General features: G+C 40.5%; 1 protein-coding gene across 7 annotated transcripts in view; it reads left to right on the top strand.

The window, feature by feature from the left end:
• znf827 (zinc finger protein 827) overlaps positions 1 to 17,655 on the top strand; it is an 81,139-nt gene extending 63,484 nt beyond the window's left edge. For 2 of the 7 annotated variants that reach the window (XM_048196661.1, XM_048196659.1), the window contains exons 9-13: positions 2,206 to 2,343; positions 3,088 to 3,426; positions 7,224 to 7,421; positions 8,481 to 8,658; positions 13,263 to 17,655. In XM_048196661.1, the coding sequence (XP_048052618.1) occupies positions 2,206 to 2,343; positions 3,088 to 3,426; positions 7,224 to 7,421; positions 8,481 to 8,658; positions 13,263 to 14,133 (1,724 nt within the window). In that variant the 3' untranslated portion in view covers positions 14,134 to 17,655. Of the gene's footprint in view, positions 1 to 2,205; positions 2,344 to 3,087; positions 3,427 to 7,223; positions 7,422 to 8,480; positions 8,659 to 10,735; positions 12,962 to 13,262 lie in introns of all 7 variants that reach the window. The other 5 variants (XR_007185765.1, XR_007185764.1, XM_048196663.1 and 2 more) reach the window with 5 other exon arrangements.
• Positions 17,656 to 18,596: the final 941 nt, after the last annotated feature.

Raw genomic sequence — 18,596 nt, 5'->3', positions numbered from 1 at the left:
AGTCCATAGATATCACTGTCAGTTTGTACTGCCGTTAACACTTTCACAAGTGGATGCAATGAGACCTGTTTTCCTCTTTGTTCATGTGATGTTCGGCATAAAGCATATTAATCACACTGAAAACACGAGTATATGGAGGCAGAGAGAGAGCTTATTACTAATTACTGTACAAAAGTGACTGTACAACTTATTGTTGATCGGCACTTCCTGCAGACTGGGATGTCTAACTTCCCGTTCTATGCTTTTACTGTTATACTTTTACTGTATATCAACAATTGTCTCAGTTGTATCTGTTTTTATTTCACCTAAGGAATTTTAAAAGAAACAGACAAAGTTGTTACTTATTTAAAACATAACTGAGAACCTCTATGAAAGAGTAGTGTCTGAGCAATAAAAGTTTCTTCTGGGACATAATTTTCCTACTTTTCCCTTGTTGGCTTAAAAGTGAAGTAATGTGCCTTCTTTTTCAGAGGTAAGTAATACATCAGCAGTAAAATCGAGCAGGCAAGCAAGGACATCATTTATCCTTATGTCTTTTAAAATAATGATGGATTTCAGAACTTAACACAGGATAGATGGCTTACATTAGTATTAATGGGTGCTCTAGGACCAATATAAACCTTGGCATGGCAACTCTGTCCATGATAACAATGAAACTGACACAGTGACATTAGATTGCCCTGTAGATCTATATTTATCTCAGACGCGTCTTTCAACCAAGATCGTTGTGAGAAGTAAAGGGGCTCTTTTAGCATTTCCCTCTGACTTCTTGAGCAAACGTGCCGACAAGTCAGACAAGCCTTCCCATTGGACCACTTTGAGACACTATTACCGTCAGGACTTTTGGTTTGGTCTCTGGCAGATACGAGCAGCCCCATGAAAATGTCCTTTAGGTCTTGCGTCCAAGGCCAGTGCATCTGCTCTTTAATTGCCACCATTAAATCCTCTCTGATATGCCAAAAAAATGCTGTTTCTCCCCAACCACTTGCCCCCCTTTTCCTCGCCATGCCCCCATCAATCCTGAGGCTGCATTGCTTATGACAGCATTTGTAAAAAATGTGCCTATTTATGAGCAAACCACAAGTCCAAAGGGACGGGCACACACCCGCTGCATATCCAAAAAGCCCCTTGCATGTTTATTGAACGGATCAGAATGCTGCGGTACATGCATAACTAATAAAAAACCCTCGAGTCATTGATATGACCTACAAACCCAAAACATGTATCTCTGAATGCCTTGATGATTAAAGACCCTTTCTGATGTAAATCGCAGACTTTTTTTAAATAAGTATACATATTTCTGTTCTGTTTTGGCTTGTAAAGAAACATTGCTTAACATTTGGCATCCTCTCTGCCTCATATTTCGTACAGAAAAATGGCCAGGCGTTCATATTGCACCAGACATTCATTTGAAGGGGCTGTGTTGCATGATGACGGAATTTCTCTTCGGTTTATATATTTATTTATCTATTCATTTATTTATCTCTCTCTCCCTCCTTCCTTCTGGAGAGAGAAAAGGCGTGGCGCTGCATTTTAATTTGACGCCGAGCCAACCACCTTCATCAGAAGGTTAATTCAGCTGGGCTCCTCCACTTGTGTGGCATGCTCTCTCTCTGTCTCTCTCTCTCTCTTTCTCTCTCTCTCGTTCTCTCGCTCTTTCTCCCCCTCTCTTGCTCTTCTAATGAAAGGTGAAAAAGGAGCACACAGTCCAATGTCAAGATAAAAAAAACACCTTGTTGGCTCCCTGATCTGGATGTATAGACTCATCAACATATTATCCAACACAGTGGCAGAACACACACTGACCTCTTGCCAACCTCCATGTCTCTTGGTTTCTCGGTTGTACCTGCAATTAGTAGTCCCCATGTCTCACAAGAGTAGGATATTTCAAGAATTTCAGACAAATTCATCTAAGGAATTCAATATTCTCATATAGCATGTGTATTGTGATCTCAAGCATGTCTGGAGCAATCACAGCTACAATGTCTTGAGCAATTTTAGCTAAAACATTGCAAGATTTCAAACTTGAATGACAAAATGAATCACTTAAGAGGTATCACAAGAGCAGTAGTTTGATCTGGAACAACAGGGAGCGCAGACAAGCAGAGCGATACAAACAGTGAAACATCCCAGTGCTGTTGGACTAGATTTGAGAACCAGAACTAACTTTTTTTTATCTGATTTTTTTTTTTTTAATGTGTGTAGATCCAGACAAGGTGAGTAGTGAGCCAGGAAATGGACTCGCCCAATGGAGACTCAATGAACAGCTCTTTCCCTGCCCTGTATGTGGCAAAGTGTTTGGTCGCCAACAGACTCTCTCCAGGCATCTCTCCTTACACACAGGTGAGAATTCATGCCTAAAAACAACGTTCAACCAGTTTGGCTAGGCTTGTTAACCAACATTACCAGCCACATTTTTCTGGTCCACCATCTATGTTGGTATGAGCTGGTGTTTTCAGCAGAACTTGCACTGTGAGCAATTTGTAGTAATACATTTAAACATATGTTTGTAATCACAACTACAGCGTTAACTTACTTGGCTAACAGCCTTTACCAGTTTACTGGTTTACAACAACAGTTAGCTGAAAATCAAGCTTTGTTGAATGTTATATTTTCACATTTCACATACATGTCCAACAACGCTGTATGTTGTCATTAGAATGAGTAATGCCGTAGGTAAGTAAATAAGGTTCACTGGACTAGATTACCCTTCCTTTAAAGAGATTAGGCTACTGATTAGTCCTGGTGGGAAAAGTACCCAAGTAATTACTAAGCTATAAAGAAGTCTCTCTGAGCTCTTAGCTCCCCTGGAGCACAGCACAACCATGACCAGCCTTGCCTGATCCTTGAACAATCGCATCCCGCAGGTCCCCGAGGAGCATCAATGAGCAGTCTGATCACGGTCCATCCAAATACATCTCAGTCTGAAAATAAATAAATATAAAGTCCTGTAGGGGTGGTGAACCTCAAGAGTAGAGATCTTCTGATCTTAGAATAGGGACACCTTATAAACATCATCTATCAACATAATAAACACAATCTATCTGTCCGTTTGCTTTATAAGTGCCCTTTTGTTTGTTTCTGCAGAAGAGAGGAAGTATAAGTGTCATTTGTGTCCATACGCGGCTAAGTGCCGAGCCAACCTCAACCAGCACCTCACCATCCACTCAGTCAAACTGGTGAACACAGATGCTGAGCAGATTGTTACTGCTGTTACCAACGATGGCCCAGAGCTCAAAAACTGCCCCTACTACTACAGCTGCCACGTCTGTGGCTTCCAAACAGAGTTTAACGCTCAGTTTGTTAGTCATATGTCTCTTCATGTGGACAAAGAGCAGTGGATGTTCTCTCTCTGCTGTAGCACCTGTGAGTATGTGGGTGTGGACGAGGCCGAGATGAAAGCTCACATCAGTGCAGGGCACGCAGGTAAGATCTCACTATTCTTACATTTTAGACATTACCTGTTGAAAATCCTGTGTTTTGGATGCTGGTTTGTACACCAGGGATCTCAAATAGCTTGAATGACTATCTTGGTCAACCATCTTTTCCAGAAAGTCCATGCTGGTTAATCAGTTTTGCTAATGAACATATTGCCAATGCTGGTTCTCGAGTTAGACCAGCATCTAACCAGTATAAACCAGCCCGTTCTTTTCATCAGGGTGTTTAACATACCCTCTGATCTTGTTTTAAACCTTGGCGCTTGTACATCATAATATTTGCATTTTCTTTTGTAACTCAAAATGATACTGCTGAAGTTGTAACTAGGTAAGTTCTGAGTGCAGGACTTCTGACTAAAAAATGACAAGCGAGTCATAGGTTCCTAAAATAAAATTATTTTGGAGCCAAATGTCTTTTTTTTTTTTCCTTTGAATGATTCACTAGTGAGTGAGTCTGTTTCAAACTGTTAAGCCAGAAGCAGGTTTTAGAAGTTTTGTGAACCTTTGGCCCTGTTTACAGCTGGTATTAAGAAGCATTTTTGTAAACCCGATCACAAGTGGACGACTTTAAATACAGGTGTAAACAGGGTCTAAAATGTTTTAAGCTTGTCCACTTTTGACCACTTCCAGAGGTAGCTGAAAATGCATTCGACTGTATTGCTTTTGTAGTGTAAATGCTCATGTGGTCGGATGTGTTCGAGCCACCACAAAAGACCACCTACTGTCCACCTACTGACCTAATGTATAAACATTATGAGAAGTGAGCTAGCTAGATGGGATTTAAACTTTGTTGGCTGAAAAAGACCCAAGTTTGGTTTGAAGATGGAAAACTTTCTAAGCACAATTCTCTCACCGTTCCTGATTTCTAACATACTCTCATAGTGTTCAGCATGGTCTTGTGGCTGACAGAGCAGAAATGGAAGCTGATGTTCTCCGTATGTTTTTCTGCCGTGTACTTTCATTTTCATATGTAAATTGCGCAAGCTTATTTCGTCCATTAGATCGAAAGATCTAAAAAAGAACATACATTTACCCACCCATAGACCATCCCCTCCAAGAAATCACTACAGAAGTGATCGAAAGTGGACAAAAGAGACAGACTAAAACACCAGGTGTAAACTGGTATGTCTCCCTCATCTACTTGTGATCCAATCAACCAAAACGCATCTTAATACCAGGTAAACAGGGCCTTTGTGACTAACTGACTCATTTGTTGCATACAGAAAACATTAGCTTGCACTGTAAAGACTTAATTAGCTATTGCAACTTTGCAAGATGTTTTTTGACAAAACCACAATCATTTTCACCAAAGATGCTAGATTTCTGACATGACTAGATTAATGTCGCACATTGCATTTGCAATAATTTTATTTGCAGTCTTTAAGGCCTGCAAGTTATCAATGGTCAGCTTAACAAATATATTTAAACACACGCAATACACCATCTCATTATCCATGGATAACTTTTGAATCACTATAATGAATAGCGTATAGTGAATAGTGAATAATGAATAATGAATTTATGAATTCGTATTGTTTACATTATATGCACTTAGGTGCCTATTGCAAACAAAACAGACATTTGAAGCAGTTTTACTCACCACCTGCTGTTCTGACTCATAACCGGGATCATTATCAAAGGCCATTCAATCTTTCAGTTTCAAATGATCTGTAAATCCAGCATGGAACTGGGCCTTGTTTATGAAACCATAAGCGCCGATCTTGAGGGCATGAGCAGCCACCGAAAAACCCTCACAACCAAAAACATACTTCTTTGGTGACATTGTTGATTTCGTGGTCTAAAAACAAAGTGATAAATCTTTCTCGAGCAAGTCCTGTGCAGCGCCGCTGCTGCTGGTCGACGTGTGCGCACGCGCTCTTCTGGGAGAAGTGGCCGTACAAGAAATTCTGACCATTCTGATGTCACACAGTTGCCTGGAAAATCCAGCCTCACCACTGTACCAGCGGATGAGTCTGGTCGGCCATTGAATCAATTCGATTTCTAGGGCGAAGCAAATCCGAGCAAACAGGAAGCGGAGTAAACCAATCAGAGAAGGGCGGATATGATGTTAGCAAAGCGACAAGAGAGTCAACAGCGAAAAGTAAATAATTAATGTGTTTTTGGTCATTTAAAACTGAATTCACAGCTGAATAGAACAAACTCTCGGGTCTCCCATACGCAATCTTTGTTGATATTGAAGGGACTTTCGCCACACTAGAAATAAACGAATCTGATTGCACAGTATGGTTTGGAGTTGACTCGAATCGCGACGGAGGGCAGACTGACCAGACTGATATATCTTGTAGAAGATATATCAGTCTGGCCTTGCCAGGCAAGTCACACAGCCCCATACTTGAAAAAAAGATCCCAAAGTTTGTGAGGATTTGAGTATTTTTGGCACAGAAATACTCCGTCATACGTCCATCTTGTGTTTTGAAACTTTGGCCATGTTTAGCGTGAGAATCCAACTCTTTAACAGTGTAAATAAATCAGAATGCATGAAATAGCTTTATACCCCCCCTTTAAGGTCTGAATCACTGGCTGGATGTTGTTGACACAGAAACTCACCAGGGTTATTGCAGACAAACACCTCAATCATCAGGTTTCTGCATGGGGTTAGTTTTTATTCGGTCATGAACCTGACTGGGGGTTCGCATTTGAGTGGGTGTGTGAGTTTATATCTAACTGTGAGGCCTGGTGTTATTAGACTCAAGGAGGCTGAAAAATCGATAGCCCTAGTCACTCACAACTAACCATCCAAGTAGCCCAACGCCGCCATGTCTCCCACACTCACCCTCACGCCACGGAGCTTGAGTCAAAGGCAAGACAGTGAGATCTGAGAGTGACAGAAAAAGAACAAGTTGGTTTGTCAACTGTGATTTAGCGCCCTGCCAGAGACACCTCTTGCTGCAGATTGGCTGACCTCAGGTCAGCGCCTACCAGCCTGCACTTCTTTGTCTCCTGCTTAGGAAGGTGGTCGAGAGTTGCGGCTGTCACCAGGGTGCCCGCCTGGCACATCCACATGCTTTGCTTTACACTGCAGGTGTTCAGCTAAACCCAGACACTAATTCGCTGTGGTATTTCGAGCAATGTCCGCAGCTTACAGTAGCCTTATAGAGATGAAGTCCTGCTCCTCATAACGCATACAAGTCACACAGCACATCTGTATTCAAAGATGTCACTGCAGCTGACAAAAGATTAAACATGACCACCTACTCTGTATTCCGAATGTGTTCCTTCAAAAGAACGGAAGTCTTAACATGCAAGCGAAGCGCGTGTGCGAGCTGGTATCGGCCATTTCGTGAGCTCTGAGGGCCCTAGGGGAAAGCCATGGCCTGAGATGCTCCCGCCATCTTAGCTGTGGCGGCCTGACCTAGGCAGCCCCCCTCCCCTGCTGCTCTCAGGCACAGCGTAGATCAATAAGAGCGCAGGCTTGAGTGTTCTGGCTGCTTGGATACAGAAGTCAGGCTAAACCCGCAAGAGTGCCTCTTAGGGAAGAGAGCCCAGCTCCCCTGACTTATAAGGCTTAATACCGCACTGCTCTAGGCATACATATTCACTCACTGGGTGGATCTCGATCAATTGCAGGATTTTTCTGCCTTTTGCTTTACTCATTACAGAATTCATTATCAAACCTTGAGCGCTGAAAGATGTTCCCGCCTAATTCTCTGATGGCTTAAGCTAAGCCGAGTCTTTGATACCATCATGTCATTCAAATACAGAGTTTGTCTTATATTCAGGAAGTGACCCTCAATATCTTTTTTTTTTTTTTTTTATCCCACACAGGTCTCAATTCCAGAAGCCCTCTCAGTGAGACCAAGAGCACTTCCTCCTCTCTCTCAGCCCTCAGTGACTCCCTCAACAGCTCTGAAGGTGGAGATGTTGCCCAAGGTAACGAAGAACTAAAAAGCCTCTTGGCTCCGCCTTCTTCTGTGGGCAGCCAATCAAGCTCAGGCCCAGGAACAGAGGAAAAAGCAGAGAAAGGTGAGTTACACATAGGCCTATTAATTTCATCCCAGAACTAATTAAAGATGATCTCAGGCATGTTTCCATCATCAAAAATGTTTTACAGATCAAAAAAATTAAAAGGTATTCTGAAAAATGTTCAAAATGATGTGCACTCCGGTCGCCTCATGGTGGCCGCCATGTTGAAATCACCTGACAAGCTGATTACTACTCACTTTATTGCAGTATATTGTTTAAAAGTTTGGGGTCAGTATGTTTTCTTTTTTTTTTCTTTTTTTTTTTCTCGAGCAAGGACACATTGAATTGATCACATGTTTCAATAAAGCATTACTATTACAAAAAAGTAAAAAAAAATCTGTTCTTTTGAAATTTCTCTTCATCAAAGAAGAATCTTGGTTTCCACCAAAATATTAAGTAGCACAACTGTTTTCAACATTGATAATAATAAGAAATGTGTCTTAAAGCACCAAATCAGCATATTAAAATAATTTCTGATAGATCATGTGACACTGAAGACTGGAGTAATGATGCTCCAGAAAATTCAGCTTTACCATCACAGGAATAAATTGCATTTTAAAATATATTCAAATAGAAGACTGCTATTTTAAATTGTAATACATTTTTTATAGTACTGTTTTACTGTACTTTTGATCAAATAAATTCAGCCTTGGTGAGCATTAGGAAGACTTCTTTCAGAAACATTTAAAAATTGTTTTGACCCCAAACGTTTGAATGGTAGTGTAGATGTAGAAAATATAGATTTTTTTGAAACAGTAACTGTTTTTAACATTCTGATAAGCATTATGTAATTTTATAATCGTATTTAAGGATGTTAATGAAAGTTATTATAAAATGTTAAGAAAATATAGCAGTTTTTATACCTGCAGTCTTTGAGTTGGGAGGTCCCTGGGTCTATAAATGTTGAAAACCCTGCCTTTAGAGAATCATTGAGATAAATTGGATTAAATATATAATCCAGTTCTTTATAATCAACTGTTGCTAACACAATATAAGATAATGTATAGAGATGATAATAGCATGCCATTTGTCTCTCTCTTCCTTTCTGTAATCCCACAGGCTTTGAATGCGTCTTCTGCAACTTTGTGTGTAAAACTCGGCCCATGTACGAGCGGCACCTACAGATCCACCTGATCACACGCATGTTTGAGTGCGACATCTGCCACAAGTTCATGAAGACACCCGAGCAGCTCCTGGAGCACAAGAAGTGCCACACCGTCCCCGCTGGAGGGCTCAAGTAAGGAAAGCAAGTACAGCACGTGCCTCCCCGCAATCTCACAAAACCCCGCCCCCACCCTACCTTAGCCCCTACCCCCTCAGGCAGGACACAGCCCAGGTTTTAAACAGAGCCTATCCAGGAGCACTGGTCGATGATCAAGCTGGATTCCCAACACAGGCTGTTCCAGATATGAGCAAAGTTCATCGAACAGTGCTTCAGGGTAACCTCTCTGTGGAGCCACGTAGAGTAGAAGCATGTTCTAGACAGACTTCCTGAATGTGCCTAAAACATATATCTGCACACAACGCTAATTAGCCAGAGATTTGAATGTACCACTTATAACCTCACATTTCCGCTAATACCTTTTTTAAAGGAGCAGTTCTCCCATTAATTCATGTTGTTCCAAACTTGTATGATTTTCTTTTGTGGAACGCAATAGGAGAAATTTCGCAGAAAGTCCAATTTACACTTTTCCATACAGTTGCAATTAATTGGGATTGGAGCTTTCAGGTTTCAAAAAGAATGCTAAACAGTATCGTAAGCTGTCCGTACTCATACACTGTCTTTTGAAGCCATATGTTATATTTTTGTAAGGAACAGACCAAAATATATGTGGTTATTCACTGTTACACAAGTTCATGATACATGCCCTCACTTTTCTATTACGAGAGTTCATGATAGAAGTCGTGATGTCTAAGGCCCCATTTACACTAGTGCGTTTTCGTTTTAAAAAGGCTCTTTGAAATAAAAACGATCCTCGTCTTCACTGGCTTTTCCACAGCGTTTCAGAAACAATCTCTGTCTACACTACACGTCTGAAAACACGTCACATGACCGTTCATGCACACTGGGCAAGCGTATAAAAGTGTAAACAGTTGCCTCTTGCGCATGTAGGTACAGTAGCTGCAGTATTTAAAAAATGCTGAGTTTAACTGCACAATGGCTGCTAAACAAAGCCAGCAAAGATTGCAGTTCATATTCCATGTTACTGTTTACGTGGTCATCAAGGATATGCAAAGCAAACGTGGGCAGCCACGCCATCGTTTTCAAAAATCTCCGTTTTGGTCCGTTTACACTGAAACGCAATCCCAGCGTTTTTGAACTAGAAGTGACTCTGCAGCATTTTCAAAAGTCTCAGTTTTTGAGGGTTTGAAAATGGCGGAGTAGTATAAACGACAGGCGTAACCGTAGCAAAAGTTATGCGTTTTAAAACAAAAATGCACTAGTGTAAATGGGACCTAATTCCCAGTTTGAGAGTTCTAAATCTAATCTAGTCAAAGAATCAGTTAAATCTAAAAAAATGAAATATTCATTCTAATTATTTAAGCCGTGATACACCAAGTCAGAATCAGAGACGAAAGCTGACTGTGTTGTCACCTTGTGTCGGCTGCGTCTGGGCCAAAAAGCTGCGCTTGAGCACACTGCAAAGACTACAGCCAACTACCAACTAACAAGCATTCTGCACCTGCATGTAAGGAAATAACAGTTTATATTAGCAGATATCAGAATCTATCAGAAATGAGGGCTTCGTTTTATTTACTTATTCGCTAAACTGAATAGCCAATAAACTCTCACCAACAGCCCCGACGCTGATTCAACATGCTGAATCGGGCAAACTGCCACTGACGTGAGCCCGACCATCAGCCTGGTGTGTCAAAGCCCTTTGACCGATCCAGTTCAGTTTCAACTCACTGACTCAATAATCTGGTTGTAGAAGTTCTCAAGTTAACAGCCTATTGAAGGAAAAGATTTTCCATGAATAACAATTTACTTTTAGAAGTCTATAGAAGAATGTAGCACAGTAGTATTTGGACCACCATTACGGTTCTTTTGTATCCTTTTTGAAGCTTGAAAGTTCTAGGCCTATTCATTGTAGTTGCAAAGATAAGAAAATGCATACAAACATTTGTTTGGAATAACATGGTGAGTAAATAACTATGGCGTTGTATTGTTAAAAAGTTTCAGCCTTCAATTTATTGAATCCCTCTTTAGTTTACAAGAGGAATGATAAAAGCTTTTTCTTTTTATCCTCTTATTAATCAATGTTTGGGAAGTCAGGATCCCCAAAGGTATAATTTCTAATTCCACTTTGCAGGTGTTATTGACAGTTAGGGATGCCAATTCTACATAGGTAAGCACACAAATCAAAGGCACTTTCAGGAACAAGCCCCTTCCTTTGGAAAGCCTGTGGTAGACATTACTGCAAAAGGTCTGAGCCCGCATGTGAAAATATATCTGAAGAAATCACAACAAGCCAGTCAGCACTAGTCCATCTGTTGAGCAGCTCCACTGCCAAGACCATTAGGCTACAGTTCACACTGTTCTTTCTCAGCCTGTCATAACCGCCACCACAGTTACAACAACACATTTAAACACAATGAATACTCATCTGAAGGCTAATAGACACCCTATTTCCAAACACTTACAAGACGAACTGACCCCCAAGTTGATATCTTGTTGACTAAACTGAACAAACACAAAGTCCAGTCTTTGATATTTTTTGTTGTATTTGTCTAGTTGTTTGACATACATAATTCATGTCTTAAGGTCATGTATTTCAGATTTCATTGCCTCATCTTGTCATTTATGGCTATGCTTTCCCATGCTAGACACATTTGTTAGATTGTAGTTATCACTCATTAGAGCGCTTAGCCATTACAAGCCACAGGTAAAGGAGGAAAATAAACCTAAAACAGTAGCGAGGCTTCTCTAACTTGGAGGGACAGACAGTATTTTACTAGCAGCCTTATTTGGCATTTATGATGAAAAACACGATAAGAGGTGCCATTTGAGCATTTTCTATTCCAAATATGCCCTTAAAAGTTTGAAAAGATGGCACGCCTTTAAATATTAGGATTTTAAGATAATAATGACTGTGAATAAAGGCAGGCCTTCTATATTCTGACTTTTACTTAAAAATGTATCGGATTGGGAATATTTAAAAGGCACTCAGCATGTAATCTATGGTTTATTATTCTCTTTTTATTTGTTAGCTCTCATATAAAATTCAAAAAGGCTGGAAAAACAATTAAATAAAAAATCCTCCATTTAATATTTTATATTTGACAAAAATATTCTGTGCTCTAAATTTCCACAGAAAGTGTTTCCTTGTCAGTATCTTAAACGTTTGATGTTTTATCTGTATTTTTACGTTTTGAATCTGCAATGGTTCAATGACTCTGGAGTTTAAGTGTGTGTGTGGTCGGCATTAATGTTACGTTATATGTATAGCAGCTGACTGCTTACAAATCACTGCATGTTTTTTTTTTTCACGGGATCTTTCTCCCACAGCAGGGTTCCAGTTGGCTGGATTAATGTCTGCTTATGAATATTCCATACAAGGTGTCATAGTTTGAAACTGGACTGTATATTTTTGTATATAAATACCTGTACTTAAGTGTCCTTATCTGAGACATGTAGTCTCTGGGGATTCTCTGCTAATTCTATAATATTTACATAATCCTATATAAAATCCGAGAAAAGTAGCAACAAATGCACCCCATAGGAATATGTTATTCCTCAGAGGTTGCTTTTTTAGAGCTCATTTGCGGTTTGTTGACGTATCAACCTTGTTTCAAATGTTTCTCCATACATTGCTAAGGAAAAAATGAAATATACCAAATGATACATGCTGTAAGATTATAGAGCTATGATATTCATGTATTTATTTATTCTGAGACGGTCCTCAAGTTGACTTTCATGCTTTTCAGATAAAATTGCTTTTTGATCACAAACAGTTTCTTTTAAACAACACTTTACTTTTACGTCCCTTTTCTGGGTCAGCCAGCTGCTGGTCTGTGATTGAGGTGTACCAGTGGTTTATGTTGTATGATGTCTTATTTTCTTCTGGCACACAATTAAGTATTTTTGTATTGTTCTCCATTATGTATATATGTAAAATATGCTTCTTTTATTGTTTTACTGTATCTACTGATTTTCGTCTCTACTACCCTTATAATCTGTTTATTAACTTTTACTAAGCAGCTGCTATTGATTCAACAAAATTTTCACAAATGATGAACTAATTTTCGGTCTCTTAGACAAACTCCAGAGTCATTGCACAATAAAGATTCAAAACATAAGAGCACAGATCCCAGTAGTGATCAAATCCATTTTGCTCTCTGTCAGCTGATGGGAGTCTTGTATGTGTATTATGGCTGCCCAGCTGCTTTTTTAGTCAGGGCGAGAGAGTTTCACAGCGCTCTAGTTCAGTGTTGAGGTAGAGAGGCGCCCTTCACAGTGTGCTTTCTGAGGTCATTCTGTTCTGCAGGGTTTGTGAAGCGCTTTGGGGCCCTGAGCAGATGAAAGGTGCTATTTAAATGTAAGTGCCACTCATTTATTCATTTACCTTCATCTGATTCCCGTTCCAACCTGTCCGCAACCACACTGCCATACGCACACACACCCTCTAACATGTAGCAGTGTACACACAGACTGTAGTTTGTATACACGACAGAGGGTAAGACACACTAAATGCCTCCTTCATCCCTTCCCTTTGTCCATTCTGTGTGTTCTTCATTTCATTTAAGAGAACAGAGTGTGTTTTCTCATTCGGGAGGTGCATTATTAAATGTCTCCCACCTCTGTGTCCTACACCCTGCTCCTCCTGTCTCTTTGACCAGGTGCCCTCTCTGCATCTACTCCACCAACAGGCCAGCCGCCATGGAGGGCCACCTGAAGACGCACTACAAGATGGAGTATCGCTGCCGCATCTGCCAAGCCGTGTGGGCCAATCAGGCAGAGCTGGAAAGGCACACGCGTGCTCACCGCCTGGGCAACCACTACAAGTGCGAGCAGTGCGGCTACCTCTCCAAAACAGCCAACAAGCTCATCGAGCACGTGCGCGTGCACACCGGCGAGCGGCCTTTCCACTGCGACCGCTGCAGCTACAGCTGCAAACGCAAGGACAATCTCAACCTCCACAAGCGGCTCAAGCACGCTCCGAGACAGACCTTCGGTTGCGCCCAGTGCCCGTTCACCACCACTCACCCGTTCGTCTACAGCCGGCACGTTAAAAAGCACCAAGGCGGGGAGGGGAGCGCCGAGGAAGGTGAGGCTCGGCCAGGTACGCCGCGCCCGGGCCTTTTGGAGCGAGGTGGGAGCAGCAGCGGGAGCGGGGACAGCGGGAGCACCAGTCCGCTCATGAATCTGTCCGCCTCTCAAGCCTTGCAGTCTGTCGCCCTGTCAATCACCAGCAAGCAGCAAGACAGCACGCCAACCGCGCGCTACCTCTCGGCCAACGGCACGTTCTCCACACTGGCGGCTCGCTACTTGGAACAGTACAGGAACTGTGACCTGGCTCACCTCATCCCCCTCACCACGCTCTTTACGGCCCGGCGCTTCACATTCCACAGCCCCTCACCCTCAAACTCCTCACCGCCCTTCTCGGCATTCTGGTCCAACTCATCCTCTCAGTCACCTCCCTCTCCCACGTCACTTAAACACTCCTTCTTGGCATACCTTGGACTGACAGAGAGAGCTAAGACCATTTGACCATCCTCGTCCCTTCTTCTTCTTCTTCTTCTTCTTCTGCTTCATTGGAGTTTCCCCATATCATCAGTCACCTACGCCACTAACTGTTCCACAGGCAGGCTGAAATGCTGCCCTAAAAAGTAGTAATGATAGTAAAACATCCATTTATCAGAGGAAATGCTATTTCATTTTCTGTTCTATCGCAATCCAATCCTTGCTCTTTTTTAAGAGGTCTTATAACAGTTGTTTTCCTCTGCAAATTGTGAATGACCTGGAATCCGATAATAGTGCTTTATCTATTACAAGTTTTGTATTCGTTTTATTGGGCGAAAGGAGACAAAGAATATATAAGCTTGCAGGCGCTAAGCTTTTTTTGTGCATTTTGTCAGGAATCCGACAGCATGTTCGCTATGTGTTGCAATTGTTTTTTGAAGTCATTTAGGGGCTCAGTATGAAATATCTTGGGGTATACAGTATATGGCACGACAAAAACCAATGAAACGGATAGCTATCTTTCGAGTCTTGTTTCCAAAGCGAAGCCTCAGACCACACACTTATTAATTTATCAAGATGTACATAGTTTTGTAGTCTTTTCTTTTATCTTATCCCCCACACCTGTTGGCATTGACTGGTTGTGCTAAATGGTGAGACCATTGGCAAATGCTAATCTTGCCTCAGCAACAAGCATAAGGCCCTTTATGACACCTGCGAGGCACAGCTGATGGCATTTCTTAATACAAGCCATTCAGGGCACGCTAATGGCAAAAGCAATCATTACCACTACCGCAGTGGTCGTCAACCCATGATGCAGCCCTTCAGTATCCCTCACCCTACTATTGTTTGCTGCAGATTGTGCCATAGCTGGCCGCATCCAGTTGGCATGAGATATAAGTGACCAGTCAAGCGCCCTGTGCATAGCTAACGTATATAATGCGCACCCCTATGTTTAACAAGATGTATGAGGTGACAGGTTTTTGGGAAAGACCCATTTATTCTGTCACAAAGGCCGATTCAATGGTGCTTTTTGGAGCTTTTTTGTAATTTTGTGTGTAAAAAAAAAAAAAAACTGTTCCAAAATGACTTGAATGAATGTACTTTATGTTGGTTAATGTTAAAGTGATACAGAGGTAGCTGGACTGTGGTAAGTGAGATCATGGAAAAACAATGGTATCTCGGTGGCCTTCTGTGTCTTAAATTTTGTTCTTCTGGTTGTTTTATTATTTTTTATTATTACTTTTATTTTCAAAGAGCCTTTGAAATGTAAAATACAAATATATATATAAATATATATATCCTGTACTAACAAGCTATTATGAGAACCCCATTGGAAAATGGCTCTCAAGTGCAATGTGGAGGCAGCCATTATTATGAGTAGGATTTGTGGAAGCATGGCTTTCCTTATGTGGGCAAACATGGTACCATAATTCTGTGTCCCCCTCTCCGTGTTTTGAGTTTTAATTGCACTTAAACTTTTGAAACGTTTTAAACAAAAGCACTTACATCCAACAGAAAACGTTCTTGATGCCAATTAGTTCACCTGCCTCTTCAGACAGCCTCGATGCTATTTAAGTAATTGTTTTTTTGTGTGTGTGTGTATTTTTTTTTTTTAATTTCCTTTTTTTTTTTTTGGTCTGCCACAATGGTTGAAAATACACATTTCTAAACCTGTAGGTATTTGCCAAACAGCAGTGATTCGCTGCTCCATTTTGATGGATCGTATGGCATGTGTAATGCGGACAGCTGAGTTCAAAATCCCCCTGGACACCAAAGGGCCAGGCTAAATTTTAAACAGCAGTTTTGCACAGTGCTGTAAAAGTTGCACTTTTCTAAACATAGTATCAGAGCGCAATTGTATTCAATGCTCTAAAATGTAAAACAGGATTCCCTGCCCATTATGTTGGCAAGCTCCAAATAAATCTATCCTCTGGATCATTTTTGATACAAATACAGTTTAATTCACGTTCTAAACAGATTAACTGTAACAGATGAGCACTTTTGCTTAGTTACCGAACAGAGAATTTAGAATATAAGAAAGCTTAATTGGTGCTAAAAGAGTAACTTAGCATGTGTTTGGTTTAGTTACCAAACACGAATCAGCTGATACCCATAAGCTCAATATGGCCAAATATTGGTTGCCCAGTTAGCCTGGCCAATATATTGGTCTATATAGACCCATTCTACTTACCATGTCAAACTTGAGTTCCTAAAATACTTTATTCTTTGACGATAGATTGCATTTGGACTAAAATCTGGTCCTGTTTTTGTCCAGCAAACAGAATCTGATTAATAATTTGAATGTCCATCATAGATGTACAATGTTCTCCTACCTTCATTCATTCAAGGATAGCAGATAATGGACAAGGATAAAAATGTGGCCTGTTTAGATATAAATTGCATCAGGTGACAAAGGGTTTCGGATACAGCTGACCTTAAACTTTCAAAAGGAAAAAAGTAGCAGGTCAACCTTGAACTGCAAAGAGATAATTATTCCCTCCCAATTCTATGATAAAAATATCTATATTTGAGGCCAGTTTATAAATGAAATGCAGGCTAGACATAAAGCCATTAAAAGATGGTAGATACTTTCTTGGCCCCGCACAGTATCCTTATTTTATAGGCCTACTTGTATTTTTTGCTCTCATAATATCTTTTAATTTTCTTTGTAAATGCCCAGCATGCAGTCTAGTGGTATGTTGTATTTTAAGTGGAGCTTCTTTGCTTGTTAATAAAGCTCCTGCTTAACCCATTATCTTTTACGCTCTAGTGCCACTTGGTGGCAAGGAGTGGCCTGAGAGCCTGAGATGAAGTGAAACTGATCCTCAGGACCCATTTTGATAGAATGAATTAAAATGGAATGTCCATTGGGCAACATCCTTTTGTCCGTCTGCCTTGGAACACCATGTAATCATCATGTAGAAGAACATGGCTGCTGCTCTTTCATGCTAAGTTGTGTGGGCAAGAGGAGCGTAACAGGGATCGCTCTCGGTTCCAATTCCAGTATTTATAAATACTTAATACTTGGCGTTCTGTTTGCCTAATCGCAAGGAGCAGCATTTTTTTTTTTTTTTTTTTTTAGCGTCATTGCGCGTCAAACGAGACTGACTACCTTTTTAGCACTTCAAAAGATGCATGAAATTGCTCTTGATCTCTAGTTTGTAGCACTTACTCTTTTTTTTTTTTTCCTTTTTTTTTGGTCAGAAAAAAAGACCAACTCGTTTTGCATTTAGCTTTGCGGGTTATTCTGCACAGTCTGTTTGCTTTATCTCTTGCTGTACTCTACAACTCAATAAGGCTCAAGTATCATTTTGTTTCTTTCTTATTTGGCACCCAGTAAACTTGTTATGTGCTGTATAAAGCTTTTTTATTACTTCATTCTTAAGGCTGTACAGGGTTGTTTGTGACAATAACTGGTAATTAGATCATTTGTACTTTTTATTTTGTTTTGTATTTCGGTTTTCTTGGTTTTTGCATTCTTTGTTCAAATTGCCAGTTCTAAATGTAACAGGATTTGAAAGTAAAGCTTACATCACATATTACCTTAAATGTCTTCTTGTCCATTTTATCATTGCATGTTTTACTTTAATGTCTCCAAATTTCATAACCTGCAATTGTTTTATTCAGGTACATATTAAATGTAGTTAAAGTGGCACAGAAAATATGAGGACACAGGAAGTGATATCAGTGCAAGGTAAAACATAATTATAACATAAAAATTCAAAATTGACATAACTATGACATAAGAAAGGTAAATACAAGATAAAAAGTCTTAAATTATGTCATAAGTCATAATTATGACAGGCTGAAATTTACGTAAGTCACAGTGAAAAAACTACAAAAAACTACAAAAATACTCGTTGGTCCACACTACCTCATTCCTTCTGGCTGTGTATTGCACTGGTTAAAATAAGTTAAAAAATAAACTTGTCAACCCATGTTTCTACAATGATTATATTGCATAAATATCCCATTTGAATATCCCTAGATACCTCTTAGACTTCCTCTTAGGTCCCGAAGCCTTCCTGAATTCATGATTACAGCAGGATCATGACTCTTAACCCTTGGCATCCAAAAGAGAAGTTGCCTGTGCCTAAAAAAGCAAAGCGCTCTCCACCTTAACTTTGCCTTCAGCAGTCCTGGGAGTGCTAGAGCGCTCCGTCCAAGCCAAAGGTTGGCCCTGCCTAATGAAAACAGATGAAGCAGAGATAAAGTGTTTGCCGACATTAAGGGCTCCATTCATCACTGTTAGCCCCGGAGCTATGAAGCACCTTGGACGGCATTTCTCCCTCTCAGGCTTGCTCCATAATGCCGGTGGAGGCAGGCAGTCTGTATGGATTTCCTCATTTACATCCATGTAATATGGCTAGAGGTTTGATTGATTAATTATGAGTCACTCTGTCATGAGGTTCAGTTAAGGTCTAAATTCCATTTGACAAATGAATAGCAAAACTTTCAAATAAGAAGAGTCTGCATAATAAACTGTAAAA

Source organism: Megalobrama amblycephala, linkage group LG7 (assembly GCF_018812025.1).
Source record: "Megalobrama amblycephala isolate DHTTF-2021 linkage group LG7, ASM1881202v1, whole genome shotgun sequence".
Taxonomy (NCBI): domain Eukaryota; kingdom Metazoa; phylum Chordata; class Actinopteri; order Cypriniformes; family Xenocyprididae; genus Megalobrama; species Megalobrama amblycephala.
Note: the sequence above shows the minus strand (reverse complement) of the source record. Positions and strands in the feature narration are given on the sequence as shown.